Below are 26,414 nucleotides of genomic sequence, written 5' to 3'. Positions count from 1 at the left end.
TCTCGTCACATGTTTACCCGGTTGGTCAGTTACTTGGGTAGATGTGGGAGGAGGGTGTTGCAAACTGGCACCAAAGATCTTTCACACATTGATTAGATTCATCAACAACAAGCAATAGGTTGCCTCAATATCAATCTTGCTAAGATCTTGACACCTTTGAGTTAATGGAACATACCATCAATTTTGGGGACATGGTAGTAGTTCTTCATTGTGATTTTGTTCAAGGTTTTATAGTCAACACAAAGTTGTTATGTCATGTCCTTCTTTTGAACTGGTGGAATAGGATCCCTGTAGGATCGTGACCTTGGTCAATGTGGTCTTTCTCCATCAAGAGTTTGATCTCCTTTTCTCCAAAAGAGAGCCTTTGTATATAATGCCAATAGGCAAAGGGCACCCTATGTCAAATCAATTGTATACCTTACTTGATAGTGCAAAGATACTCTTGTAGGTAGGGTGAAGATGTTTATATATTCTTCTTTCAATTAAACTACTTGACTTCAATGCATGGAGGGACCCCTTGTAGAGGCCTTGGTGATTGACGTGATTTTCTTTACTCCTTTCAATAATACCACAAAGAGGATAAACTTCCCAATTCGAGAGATCATGTTTTGACAATTCTAAGCGTTGTTCAAATGGATTTTAATAGTCGAGGATACTTTTGGGACCTTGCAACACTGATATCCCTATATTACACTGAACTATGGGGCCTAAAATGGTAAACAATGTGATGCTAGTATTTAAGCGAGAGAGGATTATATCACATCAACTTGGGGATTCACACCTCAAAGCCAATGTCTAAATGGTTATGTATGTGGATTATTCATAACACACATGACAACATTAACACATATGCATTTAAAGGATGAGTATTAATATAATTTTTTTTGGTACATGTAATACCTTATAATCCATCCATGTTTGAAAGTTTTTATATGAGTAGAATTATGACAACATATGGTAGCACAAACATAAAGTTCAACAGAGAAATGATAATGTGGAATGAAATCCCAATATAAGGATATTCCTCTATAGTAAGATGAAATGTAAATGACATAAAATTGTCAGTACAATGTTAGTAATGGATTAAGGGAGGATGAGATAACATCAACAGAAGGGTCGACATCCCAAAGCCAACATTAAAGTCAACGAAGCTTTTGGGTGGATAAGGTTTGATAAATCATATCCACCTCACATTCGCTATACGAAATTTATGAGAAATAAAGAAGATTTTATAGTCATAGAAACATATCCAAGATGGGATGAGATAAGAGTATCCTATTATTGTTTTTCCCACACAAACTCGCACAACACATCCCATAAAGGAAGCGAAGAAGACCAAACAAGTAAAACATAGACACCATGCAACCAATAAACTATTATATTAGTAGGAGATGTCAATCCCTTGTTTGAGCAATATTTAAGTTCTCCCTCTCTCTCTCTCTCTCCCCCTCTCCCTCGATGGGAAAAGTTTATAGTTGACTTAATTAGGAATGACAAGCTTACCCAAACTAACACTAGTGTTGGAATTATTGAACCAAAGCTACTAAGCTTGTTATATTTCATTTCAAACTAATCTACTGAACAATTTTAGGACAACACACCCACAACTAATAATTGTGTAGGCAATAACAATGTCTTCACGAGCAATATTTGAAAATACTTCAACTTTCTCCAAATTTTAGCTGGTAGTAAAAGATATCCTAGAACACTTGATCTACCCAATTATCATTAGTGAACCAAACACAATTTTTATTTTTTTAAGATCTAGAGGAATTGGTAATTCATTAGGATAACCGGTGTAAGGCAGAGGTTCAAAGCTCACTGGCTACAATAACCTCTAGGTTAGTACCAATAACATGTAATAAAACTTAAGACTTAGAAAAAAGTTTAGGTGTCCAAAGCAATAAGGAGTAACCTTATCACCACTAATTTAAAACATATCCCTTTATGATAATTAAACCTCAATAGAAGAGAAAAGAGACCATATTCCTAACCAAACACAATTTTACCATTTCAATGGAGCAATAACTTGCAATTATGAAGTCTCCATAAATAACTAATGAAGAATACCCCACAAGGCGTGACCCCAAAAGGTTCAAATCATATGACCATAATAATTTTTATCGGAGACCTTCACGTGACCGTGAGTTATGTCACGTCTCGAAACCTGAACTTCCAAAGTATTGGCGGACCATTTTGAAATCCCCTGGAGCAACTCATCCGTGCAAAAGATCAAACACTTTACAAAATTCATCCGAAATCCCGCTTGTGAGAGTCCTATGCTGATGGTCACATGAAAAGCAGGTTTACAGGCTGGTTCGTGTCGGCCTTTCAACAGATCTCGAATCTCCAACACGCGAATTTGTTTCGGCATTCTCAGTAGCCACGGTTCAGCGTTCGGCTCAGACATGGACGAAATAAGGGCAGCAGTCTACGGTCACATGGATCAAATGGCCGCCCTCTTCGAGAGCTTTGGGGTCGAGCTTCGGAAGCAGTGGAGCAGTGGATCCAACGGGAAGTTCATGGAGCCTATCCTGGGATTTATTCATGCCGTAGATTGGACCGTATGCACTTTTTTCCCCTTCTCAAATGCACTTGTGAACGTTTTTTCTGGTCTCTAATGTTTAGTGGCAGTGATAAATTTATGGTGCGCCTGAACTGACTCAAAATGAACCTTAGTGCCGTTGCCACTTGATAAATTTTTTCGTCCAATAAACCTGGTTCCAATTTTGGTATTCAAGCTCCGGTGAAATTCGCGGTTGTCAACCCGACCCAAGTTCTCACTGTTAAAAAAAACTACATGATACATTTTATCCTTATTCCTGCCAATCGATGTTCACTAAACTAAATTTCAATCGAGTCTGTGTTTCCTCTATATGACGTGGAGCTGTTAGATCTAATTCAATTTTTTTTTCCTTTTAAATTGTGGAATTCCCGTTTTTTAAAATAGTGGAACTCCCTTTGGTTTAGACAGAGGGACCATGAAACTCTACCGCGTGTACCACAGGGACGACATTCCTGTAAACGTTGCTCCTCCTCTACTTTAACGCAACCCTTTATTGGGTGGGTCATGCCAGTGGTAAGCATTTCCACTTATCTCTAGGCCACAACCTGATGATCTTTATGGGTTTGCCTAGTAGACTATGACCCAACATATTTTATAATCTTCGCCAAAGCCCAGCCTGACAGACTTTATAGGCTTGTTCGGTAAAGCACAGCTTGACAGACTTTATAGGCTTGATCAGTAGACCACACCCTAACGGACTTTATACTTCATGCACTTGTTCACTAGACCACAGCTCGGTAGACTTATCTCAGATTTTGATCTGGGTCAAAGTATTGAAGTGCCTGTGACTCCATGGGAATTGAATTAAATGATGGCCAACGTTGCTTTGGAATTTAGAACTTTAAGATGGGACTCTTCACTCATTCTGATCGTACTCTTTTCATTTCTTTTTCTATTGCTTTTTTTTCACCCCTTGAAGTTTTGTAAGAAGCATGCCCTTAGTTTCAGGGTTGCACTACATAACGAGGACTTCCTTTGGATTAGATGCTTGTTTGCTTTTCTTTCCCTCTTGAAGTTGGTTTAAGAAGCATGCCCTTAGTTTGAGGGTTGCACTACATAACGAGGACTTCCCTTGGATGAGTTGCTAGGTTTAAAAATTAAGGGACATCTGTTCTTTCCAACTTGCTTAGAATATGCATCCGGCCTCATCCTTTTTGACATGCTACTTCTGTGGGGAAGGCTGTAGAGCATAATGCGATACTTCGGATTAGATGCTATGTTTAAGGGGGCGTCTATTCTTTCCAGCTTGTTTAGAACATCGGCTTAGATGCTATGTTTAAGGGGGCGTCTATTTTTTCCAGCTTGTTTAGAACATGCATCTGATCTCATTCTTTTTGACATGCTATATGTGTGGGGAAGGCTGCAGAGCACAGTGTGAATGGAAACCTGGTTGATGGCTTAATACTCCGTCAACCTCACCAGTGAACCACGTTCCCGTTGGAAATAGATATCATTTGTTTCAACATGTCAAATATCTCATTATTCTCTCCAAGTGCTGGGAAGTCCCAAGTCCATTTGTTTAAATTTTCTATCATGTTTTTGATTGTCATATCCATAATGCCAAGATTTGAAGCTTAGTTTGCTTAATTTATAACAAATTTAATGTAGATAAAAAATAGATTATAAGATGTCAAATTAATTTCCACAAATTTTGCTTTGATACGAAAAAAAATTGACACCTAATTTGTTGTTATATAAATTTATTATCCGTCATCAAGGTTTTCAGGTCAGTTTGAATTTCAACTTGTATAATTTGTTTTTGAGAAATCTAAGACTCACAGACACATATACATGGTATTTGCAGAAAAGAGAACAATGCATTTGATAGTTATAAAAAAATGGAAGATGTATATTGCTATATCTCACGAGTGATGCGATCAACCACCTAATTTTTTTTTTGGTTGTTCGAGGAAATATTTAGATAGATCCACCCGAAGGAATCACATCTTGCCGGCTTATTAACATACCCTAACCCTGAAGTTGTCGAGGAGAATTAACGTTGTGACCTCCCATTAGCGAGGTGCTTTTAGCGACAGGTACTCGACCAATTGAGCTAACCCTCGAGGCTATCAACCACCTAACCTACCTTCACTAAATGTTGGAATTTCTAAGTTTAACTTGTTAGAAATTCTTCTTGTACTATCTGGTTTATTTCTTCCTACTTGTTTAATTACTTAATAAGTTATTTACCATGTAAATACTGAAAATAAACACAAGTACAACATCAACATCTTCAGATCATCAACTGAAAGAAAACAAGCACATAAGTGACATCGTTATTTTTGGACCAATGTCCCCGGAAAAACTTAATGCGGGAAACCCGGTGCATTATTCAGAGGGTTTTATTATTAAGTAGTTTATCTGAGTACAACTGGGTGCTTAAACCAGCTCACTCGACAGAGAAAAATACACAACAATACCTCTATATTCGGAAACAGGTATTCAGAAAACCTGTCCCACAAAACCCTCTCCGACACAACTGAAGCACATCGTTGGCCCTTTTGGCCTCTACGTTAGCCTCCTGCTTACCTGCGTCAGCCCCAGGACCCTCTGTGTCAACTCTCTGAGGCACCGCGCAACCTCTGCGTCACTCCCTCTGCCCTCTGGGCGGATGACGCAGTCTCTTTGGGCTCTACGCTGCCTCTGCTGGGCTCTTCGTAGCCTGCACTGACTGCTGCTCAGGCTCTCTCCGCTTTTGTGCTGGTCTCTCATTATTGTCCTTGCCTCTTTGCCTCGTACTCACTGCCCCTCGCTGCTGATCACTGATTCAACTTTGCTTAGCAACCCCGCTCTAGCAAAATGAATGACTGATCACTCTGTTGTATTCTCCAACTGACCCTCAAGCCTCTTCTTATACTTTTCTCGTTGGTCCATCAACGACCGAGATTAAATCTCTAATCAACAGCTAAGTCCATCAACGACCGAGATTAAATCTCTAATCAACGGCTAAGATTCGATTTGGCTTGATCCATTACTTTTGGACCCTTCTAACCCAGTTTTATATTAATACCCATTAATATTTTATTTTTTCTAAGTTCAGACTTAGAAACTCCATTAAAAATATTAATTATTTTAATATCTTCCAAACCGGTTAGAATCTGCCCAAACCATTTCTGGGTCTTGGAGATCTCATGTGCCTTAGCCTCTCCACCAATTTTCATGGCTAGACCACATCCGATGCTATCCCAAATCAACACTAAATAAGTCATTATTAATATCACTCATTAAATTGTTTACTTTTAGTATTAATCTTGCAAAAGAATTTATTTTTTGCCTCATAATTTCTAATTCAAGTTGTGATCCAGGTGGATATTGGTGGCCACCTGCCTATTCCACTTGGACCCCCAACACTGTTTCCTTTCGATTTCTTTGATTCGAGCACAACTTTCTATTTTTGGTAGTTTTTAGGTCTTGAACTTCCAGAGTCGTTTTGAAGCCCTAAACGACGTTTTCTTGGAAAATGTGTCAAGCTTGTAGCCTGGAGGGTAAGGGCTTGACGTGAAATTTTGTTATCCTCAGATAGATCTTTCTAATGAGGTATTGTGCGCGCCAAATGGAGATCATATGCCCAAATTACGACTCTGGGAAGTTGACATTCCAACTAATCCTAATGGGGCCCTCAAACTTTTGGCGCTTCATCTCCTAAGGTTAGGTTTTTGGATGTTTAGGGTTTTTTATTATTTCTCAATAATAAAAAGTCCTCTGTGCCTCATTGTAACATAGTTCAAAAGGCATGTAGTCATCACATCTCTTCTTAGAGATAAACTACCATCGCCCAAGCTAGTTTGTTTCCATATGCATGTAAAGAATTTTTAGTATTTGTTTTAATTAATTGAAGTTCAGATTTTCACTGTAGTTATGTATTTATGTTTAGATCTTTATTTCATTGCGTTTCTGCATAAATCCAGATCAGTGGTATCAGAGCAGTTTGCTTTTCCTCTATTTTTTTGTGCATGTCCCCAATGAGTTCAGGGTATAAAGAGTTGGGGCTTGAATTGGTTGAACCCTTGGAAGACTGACCTGGCCGATCCCGTTGGCCTCCCATGGTGAAAGAAAAGAAAGACGGGGGAGTAGGAGATCCTTTCAAAATTTTGCTCGAAGAGGCCCTCGAGCAACAAAGGAACGATATGATGGACAATTTTTCCCAGATCCTTTGGCGGGTATCAGCGGGCTAAGCATCTTCATCCAACAGTCACTTTAGAGGCATTGTCCCCTTTAAGGTACAAGTGAACTTTGATATTCCTATATTTGAAGGCCAAATAGATGTAGATGCCCTGGATAGATGGTTAAATTTGTTGGAAGGATATTTTTTGGTCTATAATTTTTCCGATAGGGAAAATATTACTTTTGCACTCCTCAAAGCCCCCCCCATGTCAAGGATTGGTGGAAAACTTACTCTGAGCAAAGGGATGAGGAGGAACCCTCACTATTTTTAGCTGAACCCTCTTGGAATTTGTCAAGGAACAATATTACCCTGTCGGAAGCTATGAAGATAAGTACATAAAGTGGACTACACTACGATAGGGAATGGAGCAAGATGTGCCGAGGTTCACAAACATCTTCCATACGTTTTGCACGAAGTTTGGTATCAATAATTTTGAGTGACATATGATACTCAAGTACTGTGGCTGTCTGCACAAATACATCAAGGAAGAAATTGAGTTCCTAGTCATCTCCTCGCTTCGCGCAACATACCGATATGTTGTGAGCATTAAGCAAAAATTTAAACAAAAGAAGCAAGGCTTTGGATCTGCGAATCCGAAGTAGGGAAAAGGTACCTCCAAACCACAGAACAAAGCCAAAGTGGAGCGACCCATGACAACCCATCGAAGCTGCAAGCAAAGAATAACGCCATGAAGATGAAGAAAGATACCGGAAAGTGGTGCGAATTCCACAAGATCTCCAGCCACAACACGTATGAGTGTCGTGCTAAGTAGTCACTGGTGGCCGAGCTAAAAGCTTCAGAGTCAGATGCATGTTCCGACTCTGAGTCAAAACCCGACAAGGGAAATGATAAGGGGAAGCAGATTATCGATTCAAAACCTAGTGCCATTGTTTGCACCACCAAGGTCCAAAAGATTGATCCTTGATGATCCAGAGGAGGGGGAGCGTCTCTTTCACTCACAGATGTGGGTGAAGGTTTCTTTGTTATAGTTTATTGTCGACAAAAAAAGTCAAAAGAACCTCATCTCAACTGAGATTGTGAAGCGATTGGGCTTACCGATGACACCGCACTTACAACTGTACACCATTGGATGGCTCCACCAAGGGCAAAATCTCCATGTCAGCTAGCAGTGCCACTTGCCGTACAACATCAAGCCCTTCACGAATGAGGTACTGTGTGATGTTTCTCCCCTTGAAGTTTGTGATGTAGAATTAGGCCAACCATACTTGTGGAAGCGTCATGCTATGTATGAATCCAGGCCTCGCACTGTTATTATTATTTTGGGCAGTTGCTAGTAAGCTATACAGGATACTGGAGGTAGCCCCACCTACCGCCATTTCTTTGATCTTTGCTAAGCAATGCAGTAAGATCATCTCCTAGAGTTCGCATCACTACGAGGATAGTACCTAGGGTAAACTGGAATTTTCTGGGCTCAAGGCTTATAAAACAGTATACTCGTTAAGAGCCCAACATGTCACTTGTGGGAATCAATCCTGGGTGGGGAGGATAACATTTTTCCTCTCAACCATTCCTGGACTAGACCCAATTGACACTACAGATGCATATAGCATTCAAGTAGATCCTTGGGATCTCTTTCACCATCATTGCAATGAGGTTTGAATGCATTCTTGATGATATTCTATCCTACTCCTGTAAATTTCCTTGAAAAAAGGTTTTAAGAAAAGTGGTAAGCTTTGCTGGATTATTAATAATCCCTTAGAATTTTTTTGAAAGTCAAAAGCAGTTTCTCATAAAACACAAGTTGTCTCCATTCTGAAGCTGTTATATCGTTACTATATATCTATGAACAGAAATAAAAGCTACGAAAACTGTAAGTAAAGTCCTCCTTCATTAACTGCTTGATATGTAGAGCCAGGAGATTTTGAACTGTTGTGCAGCCATGATCATATCCATTGAAATGATAGAATATTTTCATTCATCACTGTTCCATCCTTGCTTTCAGTTACAATCCAATTATTTTCAGCTCTCTGAATGCCTTCTTTTGGCAGTGAGTGTCTCTGAGTTAAGCTCTTTGGATACATGAAATAACAATATGTTATTAAAAGATGCCATCGATCTCTTTACCTAAACCAAGATAGGACTCAAGAACAAATTGCCCATCTTGAATTTCCCATTCATCCAGTGAATAACCACCAAGGAGTCTCCAAACATCTGGAGTTCTGACACACCTTTATCTGCTGCTAATTGTAATAACAACTTCAAGGGAAGAAGTTGAGTATGATTGTTTGAACCTTCTCCCAATCCTACTTTGAATTTTATGGAATGTACTTCACTAAAGAAAATGATACCTCCTGCCCCACACATAGCTGGTGTGCCTTGATTAGCACCATCAAAGTATCACCATGTGGTTGATTTGTCAATTGATTCATGAATTAACAGTCTCTGGATATGTATCTTTGGGTTGGCTTTAAAACTTTCAAATATTGATCTTATTTGAGATGCACACTGAAAATGATGAATTTACCTGTCTTTGAAAATGTGTACATTTCTCGATAGATGCCCGAAGACACAATCGTAGGAAGTGTTTTGTACACATTTTAACTCTTTTTTTCTGCTGTCATTTTGTAACTTTTTGGAACTGTCTCCCCCTGCTGATTACCATAGACAGCTGTCACAACCAATCTCTGTCCAGAGTCACTCCAGACCTTGCTAGTATAGATACAGGAATTAGGAGGTAATTATAGTTTCTGTTTCTGTTTTGCAGTGTTCATCTGCTAGGGGCATGCCGATTTTTTGTTTTCAGGACACCCCATGTTAGAGATTTATTCTTAAAGGTCAGACACATAAACACCCTCTTCTTGAAAGGTGGCTTTATCTTCCACAAAGACTTCCACCGTCGTGGGTCGTCTCCCTGGTTTTAGTTTGGAAACATTGCTCTATACAACAATCTGGCAGTATAAACTCTTGATACTGGATTTTTGGACCATACCAATTCATCATCTACTTCTTTGATTCTGACATGACCCATCTTGAGCTTATTTATATATGTTTCCCATTGTTATCCTTCTATTCCTTATTGACCAAGCAGACCTGCAATTTTCCATCCCTTTTGCCATATACTTGTAAGCTTTGGGTAAGCTAATTCTAGATTAAAATTTCCCCTCTTGGGGAGAGTCTATCAGGTTTTTGGGTAATCCCTGTGCATTTTCAAATATCCCTTGATTGTCTTTCTAACGACTTGTCTCCCCATCTGCAACCTACCTCCCTGCTCACAGCTTAGCTCCTGATTGGTAGCTCTTGGGCATGGTATCCTGTTTGTGAGCTCCATTCACAGTCCCCTGCACATGAGTTCGCATCCCATCCTATCCGCAAATTCTTATGTGTGACCTAGGTTCGTTGGTGACCCACCTTCACTTGTTTTCCAGCCATCGCTATGTAGGGAAATTGATTCCTTGGCTCCAGCTCACGGCCCAACTCCTTGTGACTTAGCTTGGGACCTAGATTGAGTTGTCTCTATCACTGTCTGTGAAGGCTGTATGTGGATTTTTTGAGTAGTTTGTGCCTTTGTCTTGGTATCAATCTGTTAGGGAAGGCTAATGGAATACCAACCACTACAGAAAATTGTAGTCAAATGGGAGTACCCCCATTCCCCTCCATCCTCCCCATTCTCCTCTTTTACTTCTTGTTAGTCTCCTTTGCATCACTCCCCTCCTTACCATTTCCCCTCCCTTGCCCCTCTTAGAGCCTCCTTCCACCTCTCCCATTTTAAAGCACCTGATTTACACTTTAGATACCGAAAGTCCAAAGATAGAGTTGAATAGACATATAAATTTGAGTAGAAGCTCAATTGACATAAACCTTTGAATGTACATGAGAGAATTTAAATAATAGAAAATAAACATTGGCACACCATAAAGATTCACACAACACACAAATATTTCACCTTGAAAACCGTTTATTGGCAAAACCAACCAACCTTTGAGCTTCACGGCTTTTATATTCTCAATCGAATGTTATAGCCAAATTACAATGAACATAGACCTTGGTCCACCCCTAGGACCAATGTGCTTATACATTACTCGATCTCTATCGATCATGGATATTCATCATCCCATCATCTCTCATCAACCTCACATCATGCTCTGTTTATAGGCATATAAAACCCTAATTTGAAGCTTTTTGAATCAATATAGGTGGATGAAGATCATTGGCCAAGGTCCTTGGAATCTCAGGATTCATAATTGTTTTTCGACCATTTCCAGTTATAGTTGATTTCCCTTCAACCACCAGTCTCAATCCACTATGCACGTATCCAGGATTCATAATCCCTTCGACTGGTCGAGTCAATTATTGACTTTCATTGGTTGCTCGACTGTGATCCCTTCGACTGCTCAAGTCGATTATTGACTTTCATTGGTTGCTTGACTACTTGTCAACTTCGATTGATGTAACTGATCTTGACTTTCTCATTGTCCTATTAGCTCGATTGTCAACTTGTCTTCTCATTGACTTGACTTTGACTATCTTCTTGTCTTCTTATTAGACTGACTTCGATTGTTGACTTGTCTTCTCATCGAATCGACTTCAACAGTCATGTCGACTTGTTGTCTCTAGTCGATTGTTCTCAACATGACTTGTTAAGCTTTATCCCTAGTCATCTTACTTGACTATTCAATTGATCGACTAAATTTCAGTTGACTGAAATTGCTTGCAAAGAGTACAACACCTCAACATTCTCCCGTTTGTTGTCTTCTTTGCATGAACTATTAATACCGCACTTTTAGTGAACGAGGGCCCCTAGGCCTAACCCTTCTCTCCACTAAGAGAATTTACCAACACTCAATGATTTTGTTAGAAAGTTTGCAACATTCTTCATAGTGCCTACTTTACTAGCAACACTTTCTTGCTTTCCACCATCTCTTTGATGAAATGGTAATGTACGTTAATATGATTTGTCCTTGGATGGTAAGCCAAGTTCATTTCTAGGAAGATTGCACTTTGACTATTATAACCTATCCTTATGGCTTGTTGAGCAAACCTGATCTTTGAACAACTTGCCACAATCAAACTGCTTCCTTACTTACATGAGTGGTTGCTATGTTTTCAACCTTTGTTGTCGATATTGCCACGATTGACTATCGCTTACTCACCCAACTAATAGCTCCCTTAAACAACTGCAATACATATGCGCTAGTCGACCTTCTTTTATCTAGATTGCCAGTGCAGTTGGCACCGACAAATCCCCGTACAATTGCTTCACTATCATCCTCAAGCCCTTCAGTTAATTTTCCACTATGTTCTATGCTGATAATAACTTGTAAATAATTTCTTCCAATTTCAATCACCCCAATAATAGATAAGCAATTATAGATAGAACAGTAAACAATAAATGCGCAATAGAAGATAGCGAAGCACATTAAGACAATCATTTGGTCAATGACCAGGGAGAAATCCCCACAATGGGGAAAACCCTTTAATCAATTCTTCTTCTTCTATTAGTCAATTAATGTTCAACATGAGATACATAGCCCAAATAGTACATCCAACAACTAGTCAAAGTCAAAGTTTTGACTTCCCAAATTAACCAATCCAAAATAAGTCAATGATGAGAGAGAAAGTTAAATATGGTCAAATATACCAGTCTGCAGTTTTTCGGCCTGTGGAGGAATAATCAACAACAGTCAATGGTTTTCCATAACCAGTCAAAGTCAATTGTCAACCAACCTAGAAAAGTTCAATCAACCTTGTTCCTTCCTCAGTGAAACCTAGTCAAAACAACAACAAAACTCTCAGTCAAAGGAGAGAGAAAATCTCAGGTTAGACCTACGATCAAACCCTAGTTAACCCTGTGATCAATCTCAATCACAATACCCAAAAAATCTCGGTCAAAGTCTACCTCAATTCGGCCTCCCAAAACAAAAAGAAATTCGGACAAATCAAGTCAAAAAGCCCAAGTGAAATAGAGTCAACACTGGTCAACGCAACCCCAAAACAGAAAAAAATCAATGTACATCATAATCTTCTCTCTCTTTTGCACGTGTGAATGTCTCTTGCAATTTCAGAGATGTATGAACTTGTTTGTGATGTGGTGTGATGCCCAAATGAGGAGTTAACTAAGGTCTATTTATAGTTGACTTATGAGGGTCAATTTCCCTTGAGGCCGACTTGATTTTTATAAGTAGACTTGGTCAAATTGCCAAAAATCCAATTTTCTCCATCAATTTTATAGATGGAATCTTGTTAATTTTAGGTATGTTCTATGCTTAGAGCCATTTATTTCAATTTTCACAGTTAGCTCAATATCTTTTCCAAATTAGCAATCACATCAGCATTAAAGTAAATTGCAGATAGAACATAAACATAGATCGCAGAAGACAAGCCAAGACAAGAGGACACAAGATGTGGCGCTAGCCAGGGACAAACCCTAATGTGGGGAAACCCTTGATCAATTCTTCAATAGTTCAACACAGAAAGAGAGAGATAGTACATATACAACAAAAGTCAACACGTTGACTTGTCTAAATAAGAGCGTATATCATCTCTAAGTAGATGATACATGAGGTAGCTAAACTTAGTTGAAGACATGGCGTTTCAACTGATTCTCCAAGGTGACTCCATCACCTATCATTGTGCTGCACCTCGTCATCACGCTCCACCTCATTGTGCTGCACCACGCTGCACCCATCATCACTTTGTTGGATCTCATTACCATGTTGCACACATCATACTGCTGCACCTTCTTGTACTGCAACATCTTGCTGTACCTTATCATCTTGCTGCACTTATTAGTGCTGCCTCATACTGTACCTCACTGTACTGCATCATGTACCATTGCTGTCCTATGTGCCATTGCTGCACCATGTTGCTACACTCCTGTCCCATGTGCTTGCAACATCATGCTTGCCACCATGTGCTTGCAGCACCATGCTTGCCACCATGTGCTTGCTGTACCTTGCTTACCGTGCTGCTGTCCCAATTGGCTATTGCTGCACCATGTCATACTATTGTCCCTTGTCCCATTTGTTAGCATGCCATTGCTGCTGTCCCAATCGTTAGTGTCCTATTATTGCTGCTGTCCCAATTGTTAGCATACCATTGCTGCTGTCCCATCATTACTGCTGTCCCATTATTGCCGTTGTCCCAGTTGTTGCTGTCCCAATTGTTGGCATTGCTGTGACTGCACTTTTGGTTAGGGTATGTGCCACTGCCCTTAACCCAACACACAGCAAGACTAGCCCTCTAGTGCTGCGGCCAGCCTTGAAGAGGCTCCTCCCATGCCACGTTATCCTCTCAACGCAGCCATGAAATAACTCCAACAACTTGCTATGGCCTGTGACCTAGCTTGTTGCTTTCAGCCTCCTCAACGTGCCCAAACAACGACTCAAATTCCTGTGTTTAGCTTCCCTCTACTCGGCCTAGCAGCCTGCCTTCTCGGCCCTAGATCCTTAGCCCTCCATCCATCAATTCGGTCACTTGAAGTGGCCTGCGGCTAAGGCATCATGGACCTGCGGTTAGGGCATCATAGTAACCCTCCTTGACTGCGACTAGGGCTTGTAGAGACCAGCGTATAGGGCAGCGTGTAGGCTTCCTTGACTGCGTTTAGGTCTCATACTAGGGCTCCTTACCTTTTGCGTTTAGGGCTTCCTCTCTTAGATTTCTCTTCCACTAAAATTTAGAACAAGTGGAGAGAAATCAAAAGTGAAGTGTGTGTAAAACGATTCTCAAGTCATCTCCTTTTACACTAAAACGTTGAGCACATGTGGGGGTAATTTGGTTGTTGGCCGACCTTGATGAATTGTCTTATAACACAATAAATTCATAACTCCATGAATATTTAAAGGAATCGGATAATCTTTAGATCAATCCTACACCTCTCGATGAGAGGGGTCCAAGAAAAATATCAGCTGCCATAAATAAGATGACCCACATGGAGGTTGGCCCTAGTTGCGAATTTTAACAAATTCATACCATAACTACCAATATGGTAGTAGATTGCATGATCACTTGTGCTACACAAATACCTAAAAAGTAAATACTCTTTCGATAGTGGATTAATGCTCTTTACTAGGTGTTGTCATGTATTTGCTCAATACTTCAACTCCATGAGCAATATCTGGTTGAATACTGACCATTGTGTTGAAATGTGGCAACAAGAATATTCCAATTTTAATTTGTCCTTGAATTAAAATTCGAATTTAGTCTCACCATCTGCTTGAAAAATAATTAATTAATTCATCTTGAGTTAATTAGTTGGAGAAATTCAAGTTAGAAGTCTTTCTGAAGTCATGCAACAGTTATCCCTTAAATTGAGGAGATAAGATTGAGTTATATTTGAGTTGTAATTAGTTAGCTCAGTTCACTGAGTTAAGTCCAGTTAAATTAGTTCCAAACTATTTGAGGAACTAATTGTGAGTTATCAGTCAGTTGATGCATGCATGCACTCAACTAGTGTACTCCAGATAATTGAAGATTCTCTCATTAGTAACTCATGCATGTCTATTTTGAGAAAGACTCAGTTGAGATTAAAGACAGGGACAGTGTACTATCAGTTGCATGTGTTTTTGCTATAAACAAAACTCATGCATGCAGAAGGAATTCATTTCCTAAAGGATTGCACAATTTTACAGGGTGTGAGATCAATGTTCCACTTGGTAACAGGAGGATCACCCAAGAGAAACTATGCAAGGAAATAGGTGCTTGGAGGGCAGAGGAGAAGGCTTATGAGAAGTCTAATTTGCCTGTGAGCATTTGTGAGGATGTACTGAGAGCTGGCTAGCTGTGAGAGCTAAGGCTTGTGTAATTCTGAGATATTTCCTACTTGTATGATAATACAGATAGTGGGGTTTTTAGCTGAGGCTTTCCCCTGAGTATTCTTCTGTGTTTCATGTGCATTGATTTTTCTTCTGGTTATATGTGTTCAAATTGATCTTGCTCAAATCTTTTAAGCTTTCGCAAAAATTGATTGTAGTAGATTAAAGTATTTTGCTTTAGTTATATTGCATTATCGGGTTAATCTATAGTCAGAATTTTTACATGGTATCGGAGCAAAGGTTATCAGAGTTGTGAGCAATATACTGAGAAGAGAATTCGAAGTTTGAAGTTCAGGGTTGCAGGTGCAAAATCGAATGCTTATCATACTTCAAGGTTGGCCAATGACGTTCAATGGCTTGAGATTCGAGTATGCCTTGGATGGTAGCTCGAATTACATAGCATGGAAAGATCGCATGGAGGCTGTATTAGAAGACAACGGCTTGAAGGAATTCATTGATCAAGAAATCCAAAAGCCAGCTTCAACTAATGCACAAGAGTTGGCTGAGTGGAAGAAGTGTGTGGCGAAGGTGAGACGGATCATCCTTGAGGGAGTTTGAGACCATATTATCTCGAGTTTCCATGGGAAGGATACTTCATTTTCAAGGTGGAAGACATTGAAGGAGCTCTACCAGAACAGTAGCGACCAGAGGAAATTAGCGTTCAAGGATAAGATTCGAAGAATCAAGATGGAGAAGGGCGATACTATTTCCACATATTTGAACAAGCTCACCACTTGCAGAGATGAGCTTAGCAGTGTGGGAATAACTACTGCCAGTGATGATATGGTGAGCTTCGCTCTCCATGGCCTTCCAAAGAGCTAGAATAGCTACTAGGACTCTGTCAATGGAAAGGAGAAACTGCTGGACTGGGAACGACTGTGGTCGGATCTGATGCAGGAGGAGATCAGGAGGAGCACATGAGATGGTTCTTCATCAAAGAATGATGATGAAGAAAATCTGGCCTTAGCAAGTAAGGCAAGAAAAGGGAAGGGGAAGGCTTCCCATTCTAAATCGAATTCTTCTCATGGAGGGAAGAAGGTTGACAAGTCTAAAGTGAGATGCTTTAATTGTCACGAGATGGGACATTATGTGACTAATTCCCCATCGAAGAAGTCCAAGAAGGGATCCTCGAAAGGATCGGAAGTTGAGGTATTAGCCTCTCAGTTCGAAATGGACTTTACCCTCATCGCATGCATGGTGTCATCGATGATGGGTTGTGTCTGGTATCTTGACAGTGGAGCCTCATTCCACATGACCGGTGATAAAAGGTTATTCAGTGCCTTGGAGGAGAAAGACCTCAAGATGCGCATAGAGATGGGTGACGATGGAAGGTATAGTGTTTCAGGAGTGGGCACAATTGCTTTTCAGAGGAAGCATGGAGCTCCTCTCACCTTGACAGATGTGATGTATGTGCCTGGGCTGAAGAAGAACTTGGTATCGGTCGCGATGTTGGAGGACAAAGGCTATGGTGTTGTCTTCAGTAAAGGAAAGGCGTTCCTAAGACACATAGCCACGGGTCAGACCAAGAGGATAGGAATTCGGGTGAAGAATCTCTATAAACTAGAGGTATGATTGTGCAACATTGAGTACGAAAGCAGAATTGGTGCAAAGCCAAGGCATTGATGAGTTGTGGCACAGGGGATTGGGCCATTTGCATCATGGGGCCTTGAAGATAATGCAACAGATATCTATAGGACTTCCCAAAGGTAAACTTGAGCAAGTTGACACATGCAAAGGTTGTACCTTGGGAAAGTACGCCAAGTCTTCCTTTCATGATCGAGGCAGTTGAGCAAAGGCTATCTTAGAGCGAGTTCATACTGATGTGTGTGGACCATTCTCGACGACATCCGCAACGAAGCAAAGGTATTATGTGATTTTCATTGATGATTATTCTCGTAAATGCTGGATTTATTTCATGTAGAAGAAGGACCAAACCTTCTCAAAGTTTTGTGAGTTCAAAGCTTTGGTCGAGAAAGAGTCTGGAAAGAAGATCAAGGCCTTGACAAGCGAAAACGGTGGAGAATATGTCTCTCAAGAGTTTAAGGACTTCTGTGCAGTGGAAGGAATTAAACGAGAGTTGACGTCACCTCATAACCCACAGCAAAATGGGGTGGCTGAGAGGAAGAACATAACTATTGTAGGTGTAGCATGGGTGATGCTGCATGACCAAGGCCTACCACTTCATTTGTGGGTTGAGGCATGCAACACAACGGTCTATTTGCAAAATAGAAGTCTGCATCGCATACTTGGGATGAAGACTCTAGAGGAAGCTTTCTCTGGTAAGAGACCAAATGTGGGTCACTTTAGGATCTTTGGCTCATTGGTATTTACCATGTGACAAAGGATGCACGGAAGAAGCTTGAGCCGATAGCAGAGTTGGGGATACTCGTGGGGTACACTGATACACCCCATAACTATCGGGTGTATCTGCCTACCAGTCAGAGGATAGTGGTTTGCAAAGATCTCAAGTTTGATGAGCAGAAGGCCATGTGAGTTTCCTTTGAGAGGGAGCTCCAACTATAGGCCGTGGAGGAACTGTTGGTTCCTAAGGAGGAGGAGCCTCAGACTGATGCGGAGCAGCCGCATGCAGAGGCTCCAGGAGTGGGGACATCCACTCAAGCAGAGTCTTCCAGAGATGGACGGAAGCGCACAAGAGAAGCTGACAGATTGTTGATGGATGCGAGAGAGAATGTGGGAGAACCATCTTGTCAGCACAGACAGAGGAGGTCACCTGAGAGGTACACCGGATACATGGCCTTTATGGGGAATGTGTTGAGACTGAGCCATCTTCCTTTGAGGAAGTAGTGCAGCAGCCGATTTGGGTTGATGCTATGGTGGAGGAGTATGACTCCATAGTTCGTAACAGTGTTTGGGATGGGGTTCCGAGACCGGAGAACAAGTCAGTTGTGAGTTCCCGTTGGCTTTACAAGGTAAAGCAAGCTGCGGATGGTAGTGTGGAGAAGCATAAGGCAAGATTTGTTGCCTGTGGTTTTTCATAAGTTGAGGGGATTGACTATGATGAGACTTTTGCTCCTGTCGCAAGGTACTCATCTATCAGATCGATGTTGGCACTATCAGCACAGATGGGTTGGAAGATCAATCATATGGATGTGAAGACTGCATTCCTCCATGGTAAGATTGAGGAAGAGGTGTACAGAGAGCAGCCGGAAGGTTTTGAGACCTTCAATCGTGAGTCGCATGTGTGACGACTCAAGAGAGCTTTGTACGGGCTGAAGCAAGCACCTCGTGCTTGGTACACCAGGGTAGACAACTACTTCACCGGGTTGGGCTTCACAAAGAGTGAAGCGGATGCGAACTTGTACCACATCATGGTGAAAGGTAAGCCGTTGATCATTGTACTTTATGTTGATGATCCCATATTGATAAGTGATGGTCAATTGATCATGTCTTGCAAGGAGGACCTTGCAAGAGAATTCGAGATGAAAGACATGGGTCTCATGCATTACTTCCTTGGCATGGAAGTATGGCAGAAGGATGGGGAGTTGTTTGTGTCTTTGGGCAAGTATGCCAACGAGATATTTAGGAGATTCCACATGGAGAAGTGCAAGCCCATGCAGACTCCTCTAGCAGGTAATTGGAGGAAGGAGGATGCTACTTTAGGAGAAGTAGTAGAGGCTATTATGTACAAGCAGCTTGTGGGTTCACTAATGTACTTAGTGAACACACGACTAGATTTGTGCTATGCAGTGAACCAATTGAGTCAAGCGATGGTTCAGCTTACCAAGATGTTTTAGAAGGCGACAAAGCATGTATTGAGATACTTCAGAGGCACATCTCAGTATGGATTATGGTACAAACAGATAGAGGGAGTGAAGCTACAGGGCTTCACTGATGCAGATTGGGCAGGGAGTCCATCAGATCGGAAGAGTACATCAGGAGGGATTTTCAACCTTGGTTCAACTGCAGTTTCTTGGTACAGCAGGAAACAGAGGTCGGTTGCACTCAGCTTAGCAGAGGCTGAATACATGGCTGCAAGTCAGGCAGCATGTGAGGCCATCTGGATGCGGAAAATCTTAGTTGGTTTGTTTGATCAGAGGATGGATCCAACTGTGATCTATTGTGATAATCAAAGTTGTATCAAACTCTCTGAGAATCCAGTATTTCATGATAGGTCCAAGCACATTGATATCTGATACCATCATCTCAGAGATTGTGTAGCGAGGAGGATCATGTTTGTAGTATACCTAAGGGGGATAATATGGGGTACAGAGGGAGGTACCCAGGGAATAATGTAATAATGGGATGGACCATAGTAATAAATAAGGTGGTTAACCCGTATCATGTTAGGGACCACAAGTAGTTAGCAATAATGTAATAAGCCCATTTTATTAGATAGATGGTATTGAAGGAACCATGGTAATGACCCATGTTATTGTATGTATGAGGCCTATATAGAGGCTAGAGAGTCCCCATTGAGAGATGTCAAGGATTATTGTATGAACAAGCATATGGCTTGTGGAGTGTTCTCCGCTTTGGGTGTATTTCCATTATCATATATTTTCAGATCAGATCTTGGGTTTATTTCTATTTTCATATATATTTTGGGTTAGATCTATAACAAGTGGTATCAGAGCACTTTCTTGGGCAAAGCGGAGAATTTTTATTTTTATTTTTGTAAGAGATTTTTGGGGTGGCGAGTTTGCAGATCAGATTTGAGTTCCTTGCAAAAAAATACTCAATTTGAAAAAAAAATTCGGCCGAATCGGAGTCCGGATGAGGGAGATATCGCTGATTTAAAAATCAGCTGTGTTGCAGACATTTTTTGGGGCGGCGAGTTTGCAGATCAGATCTGTACGTTTTGGGACAACATTTGCAGAATCTAATGGCAGATCTGGGTTCTTTGTAAAAAATACTCAATTTCTAGAAAAAAATCAGTGAAATTGGAGTCCGGATGATGGAGATATCACTGATTTAAAAATAGTTTTTTTATTCAGAAATTTTTGTGACGGTGGGACAACTGAAGCGCGAATCTAAAATTCCAGTGCCTAGATCAAAATTTGATGAAGATGCACAAATTTGATGGCTCTGAACTGGCAATATGGCTGGCACAAATGGAACAATATTTCACTTTGAATCACATCATAGATGATGAAACTAAACTACGTGTGGCAGCCATTTACTTGGACCAAGAAAGATGGCAATGGTGGCAGTGTCATCAAAAATGCTATCCAAGGACAATTACTTGGCAGATGTTCGCAAAATCCATTGGTGACCGCTTTGACCCTAAATCTAATTTTTTGGGTCCTCTTACTAAGCTCAGACAGACAAACACACAACCTAGCAAAGATTTTATTTTTACAGGAAATAAGGAAACCAAGAGACCTAAAGGGTTATTTTCTGCTGGTATCTCCTTATTGCAGGTTCATAGATGTATTCAGAAGGAGAAAATCATTGTGTCTATAAATCCTAGTTGCAAGCAAAATCTTATAAATGTTAATTTGGCAAAAAAATTGCAAGTTCCAGCAAAACAAATGGAACACACACAGGTTAATAATGAGTAGGTGCAAGTTTATAAAGATTTGAAGATTTCTATGGATAAGTATGTATTTCATTCCGATTTTTATACTTCAGATATGGATAACATGGATGTTTTTTTGGGATACCCTTGGATGGAATCTGTGGGTAATATCAATATTAATGTGCAGAAGAAATTCCTGAAGCTTTGGTATAAAAAGAAGAAAATAACATTGCAGGATATTTCTATTAAGACCCAAGCAGAGACTATGGAGGGAGATGAACAAAGCTCTAATGACACTGACACATCAGATGATGAGCCCTTGATGGTCGACAACCAAACACAAACATCAAACCAGGTACCAAAAAAAAGGGAGAATCCAAGGAGGTTGAAGCAGAAAATATTACAGGTTCTGATATATCAGATGAGGACTCAATGGTTGAAGTAATATTTGAAGATAAGAAACAACAGCAGGCACCACAACATGTACCAGATCCCAATCAAGATCCATTAGGTGGTGAATTAAAGAAAGATACACCGTTGGTTAACACTTCAACATATCACCACCCACATCACCTCGCAAGAAAACAACCAACAAGATGGCAACGAATTAGCCACAAGGACAACAACCCCCGCATGACAGATAGAGAGGAGCGACGATCCACCTACTGCACATCAACACAGAAAAGTCGCCAGGGTCAACTTCCATCTCAAGCAAGCAAGGCACCAACTGGATTGAGGGTTCACTTTTCTCTTGGATGGCTAGATGCACGTGCATGGTACCAGTGGACTACTCTTTTGAGTAGATTTTATTATTTGTGCTCTTCGTATGTTTTGGGGACGAAACATGTTAAGGGGGGTGGAATGTAGTATACCTAGGGGGGATAATATGGGGTACAGAGGGAGGTACCCAAGGGAATAATGTAATAGTGGGATGGGCTATAGTAATACATAAGGTGGTTAACTCGTTTCATGTAAGGGACCACAAGTAGTTAGCAATAATGTAATAAGTCCATGGTATTAGATAGATGGTATAGAGGGAACCATGGTAATGACCCATGGTATTGTATGTATGGGGCCTATATAGAGGCTAGAGACTTCCCATTGAGAGATGTCAAAGATTATTATATGAATAGGCATATGGCTTGTGGAGTGTTCTCCTTCTCTAAGGAGTAAATGTATAGTATTGCCCTACCTTAAGGGGTTGATCAATAAAGTGAAGCATTTCTATATGCAGATCTTGTTATTTATTGGGTTTATTTCTATTATCTTATATTTTCAGGTTAGATTTTTAACAATGTTGTTGCAGTATATTTCGACAAAGGAGCAAGATGTTGACATTTTGACAAAGGCATTGTCAAAGTGTAAATTCGAGTTCCATAGAGACAAGATCGGGGTGGCAGATAATCCCTTTCTTGTTGAGAGGGAGTGTTGAAATGTGGCAACAAGAATATTCCAATTTTAATTTGTCCTTGAATTGAAATTGTGAATTAAAATTCGAATTTAGAGTCACCAGTTGCTTGAAAAATAATTAATTAATTCATCTTGAGTTAACTAGTTGGAGAAATTCAAGTTAGAAGTCTTTCTGAAGTCATGCAACAGTTATCCCTTAAATTAAGGAGATAAGATTGAGTTATATTTGAGTTGTAATTAGTTAGCTCAATTTACTGAGTTAAGTCCAGTTAAATTAGTTCCAAACTGTTTGAGGAACTAATTGTGAGTTATCGATCAGTTGATGCATGCATGCACTCAACTAGTGTACTCCAGATAATTGAAGATTCTCTCATCATTAACTCATGCGTGTTTATTCTGAGAAAGACCTAGTTGAGATTAAAGACAGGGACAATGTACTATCAGTTGCATGCAGTGTTGCACTAATTGCCAAAAAATCGCGATAAAATCGTTTTATTGCGATTTTTTCAAAAAAAGGATAAAATCGGGTGATAAAATAGATTTTTTTAGCCTTTTTTTTTTGAAAAAATTGCGATTTTTTGAAAAAATCGTGGATTTTTTTTAGTTACGAGGAGGAGGTGACCCAAGCTACCCCTGTCACTAGTAGAGAACGTGGTCTACCTTCTGTAGCTCCTAGTTCTTCAGCTTTTAGAGCACAACAGAGTCTACTGCCAACTCCACCGACATCTACATCTAGAGGGGCAAAGGAAATCAATAGTATTAGACTTTAATTATTTGGTCATTTCATTGTATATGACATTATGACTCATGATATGAGATACATTATTATATTTTTGTTGATATTTTGAGGCTGAGTTGGGAGTCATGAGTCAGGAATTACTATTCAGGACATGATTTACTATTATGTGTGATGTGGCACTAGAAATAATATTAAACATCTTATATATTAGTTCTTTTATCATATTTATGTGTCAATGTATTTATTTTATGTTGTAGATGCTTTAGACATTACAAAAATTGCAAAAAAATGAATATTTTTGTATGTTACGATTTTTTTCCTGATTTTTACGATTTTTTCCCCGCGTTGATAATATCCCGATAACGATTAGTGCAACATTGGTTGCATGTGTTTTTCCTATAAACAAAACTCATGCACGCAGAAGGAATTCATTTCCTTGAGGATTGTGCGATTTTACAGGGTCTGAGATTAGTTGTGAGTGATCAATGTTCCACTTGGTAACAGGAGGGTCACCCAGGAGAAATTGCGCAAGGAAATAGGAGCTTGGAGGGCAGAGGAGAAGGCTTATGAGAAGTCTAATTTGCATGTGAGCATCTGTGAAGATTGTACTAAGAGCTGGCTAGCTGTGAGAGCTAAGACTTTGTGTAATTCTGAGATATTTCTTACTTGTATGATAATACAGATAGTGGGGTTTTTAGCTGAGGCTTTCCCCTGAGTATTCTTCTGTGTTTCATGTGCATTGATTCTTCTTCTGGTTATATGTGTTTAGCTTGATCTTGCTCAAATCTTTTAAGTTTCCACAAAAATTGATTGTAGAAGTAGATTAAAGTATTTTGCTTTAGTTATATTGCATTATCAGGTTAATCTACAGTCAGAATTTCTACACATTGCATACATCAGACTACCTACAATACTTGCATATGGAACACAGGCCATGTCCTCTCTTACTTCGTATGTTTTTGGACATTGTTTAGTAGTTAGTTTTGCGCCAATAGGAATTAGTACCTTCACCAATTTGCAATCTTGCATGTAGAAATGCTTTAAAATTGTCTCAACATACTTCCTGATTTACCCAAAGTTTGCTAATTGTGTGGTCTCTCCTAATTTTGTTTTGATTCCAAGAATGAAATATGGAGCATTAAGATCCTTCATGTCAAATTTGGAGGATAGTTGCATCTTCATCTCCTTGATTGCACCCGTGTTATTCCCAACGAGCAACATGTCATTGACATATAGCTCTTTGTATATGAACCAATTGCCTTCCAACTTGAGATACACATTGATTAGCTTGGGTTATCACAAATTCCAATCCCTAGATGTATGTGTCAAATTTCTGGTACCACATCTTGGGTGTGTTGTCGCTCAAATTGTACAGGCACTGTGCAACAATGACTCCAGTCAGGGGCTGTCACTCTGATCCTCGACCTCTCTACCTCTTTATTCTAGCTGTCTCCCAACAATAGGGTATGGGGTGTAGTCCCTGTGGAATGTGAAAATGCAAGATTCGTTGGCAACCAACAAGTACGCGAAATACGATTACGGGAGATACGACTGAATGGCCTAACGACTTCAATGATTTTAGCAAGTTAAAGGATTAGATTAAGTTATCTATGAGACGAGCGCCTTATGGAGTCAACTACTTGTTTTAGATCAATTAAATACTAGGTGACGGGATGAACAATCATTGCTTAAATGCTTCACTATACTATATGAAATGATCTAGGTGAGATGCACAATCTTGGTTAATTTTAATTATATGCGTAACTAAATATATCCCTTAATCCTTATTTATTTTGAGGCTAGTCTCGAAAGTAGGTGGTAGAGAGAAGTGAAGGCGAAGCACGCAAAGGCTTAGTTAATGATACCTCCCCTTGAAATCTAACGTACTCGGTGTTTCTGGCGCTGCAAAGATTGTGGCTCTGACGATTGCAATGTAACCGTTTTAACCATTAGAGAGGGTCTAGCATTTGCAAGCTAAGATATGAAGGGTGTTCCTATCTTCCTATCAACCAAGCTTATGCTTGGAGGTACGTTAGTTAGTGCAAATCTAGGTCTAGAATGCAATGCAAGATGGCTTGAGTGCTCTTGAGTTAAGATTGTTTAAGATCTTAAGCACTTAGTTACGATTAATCTTATGACAAAGAATACTTATTCAATGAATGAAAAGAGAATCTTATACACGAGACAAAGTGTTCAATTTTAATAGTGCCTAAAAAATGTGACAAATACAGCGAAGAAAGAATTGCTCAAAGTATCAAATGATAACAAGATACACGCTCTCAGTGCCAGTATGCCAAAGATAAAATTATCATTCATGATAGATTTTAACCATGAAACAACAATGCGCCGGGTTCACAGACTTTAGAGAAGAGTCGATCTTCTTGGGTTTTTTTGGGGACATTTGTCCAAAAATAACTGTGTTCTTTTATGTGTGTGTGCTGCATTTCTTCCAACGTTTATTCTTTCGCAGTTTTATTTGTGTAGGTTGTAGTTTGAGTTATTCAATATTTGTTGTAGGAAACAATAAATAAATTGTAAAATTAAAATAACAATTAGGAGAATAATTTCCAGTTGCTGCAATAGGACTTCGGTTTGTGGAATTTTCACATGGTATCAGAGCGCAATTGATCAACCGGAGAGCCCAGTAGCGAAAAAAGGAGTTTCGCTCTTTAGTGTGGGTAGGAGATCGAAACCTCAGAGGTAGCGCAGTCACTTTGTCGAGAGGTCGAGTTTTTCGAGGATATTCGATTTTTCTGAGTGAGGGACAAGAGAATTTGATCTCTCCAGATCGAGTGATTGCAGAGGCAGAGGGAGCAACCTAGTATTTTGGCACAGTAGATCTCTAGTTGGACTCAGTGGTTTTGCAACAGTTTGGTAGAGCAGGTCTAGTGTTGGGTGAAAGGAAGAAGAGCACACACAGAGGGAAAATTTTCCTCAGGGAACTTCTAGTCTTAAGAAGTTTGATTTTTTCCATGCAGATCAGTAGTCGTTGTGAGCAGATTTTCTCATTCCAGAAGGGAGTGCGAATAGTTGAACAACAGTTGAGCAAAAAGCAAAGAGGAGGTTTTCGACATTTATTGAGATGGCCATTGTAGGGCTTTGTGATTAGGACAAGTTGGATGGAGCTTCCAACTATGTCATCTGGAAGGCAAGGATGTCCTTCCTTCTAGATGAATATGGCTTGAAACCATATATTGATGCAGTGGTAGCAGTACCCTAGGATGCAGATCAATTGAAGGAGTACAAAAAGGAGATGGTGCGGGCAAAGAGATTGATCCTAGATG

General features: G+C 40.0%; 1 protein-coding gene across 1 annotated transcript in view; it reads left to right on the top strand.

The window, feature by feature from the left end:
- The first annotated feature begins 2,172 nt into the window (after positions 1-2,172).
- LOC149186122 (Tmem18) overlaps positions 2,173-26,414 on the top strand; it is a 115,642-nt gene continuing 91,400 nt past the window's right edge. The window contains exon 1 of the mRNA XM_089410906.1: positions 2,173-2,564. Coding sequence (XP_089267032.1) covers positions 2,409-2,564 — 156 coding nt within the window. The 5' untranslated portion in view covers positions 2,173-2,408. The remainder of the gene's footprint in view (positions 2,565-26,414) is intronic.

This window comes from Pinus tabuliformis, chromosome 3_1, assembly GCF_031772625.1.
Source record: "Pinus tabuliformis cultivar Carrire ecotype Pingquan chromosome 3_1, CPIR1, whole genome shotgun sequence".
Classification (NCBI taxonomy): Eukaryota; Viridiplantae; Streptophyta; class Pinopsida; order Pinales; family Pinaceae; genus Pinus; species Pinus tabuliformis.
This window is presented reverse-complemented; position numbering and strand designations above follow the sequence as displayed.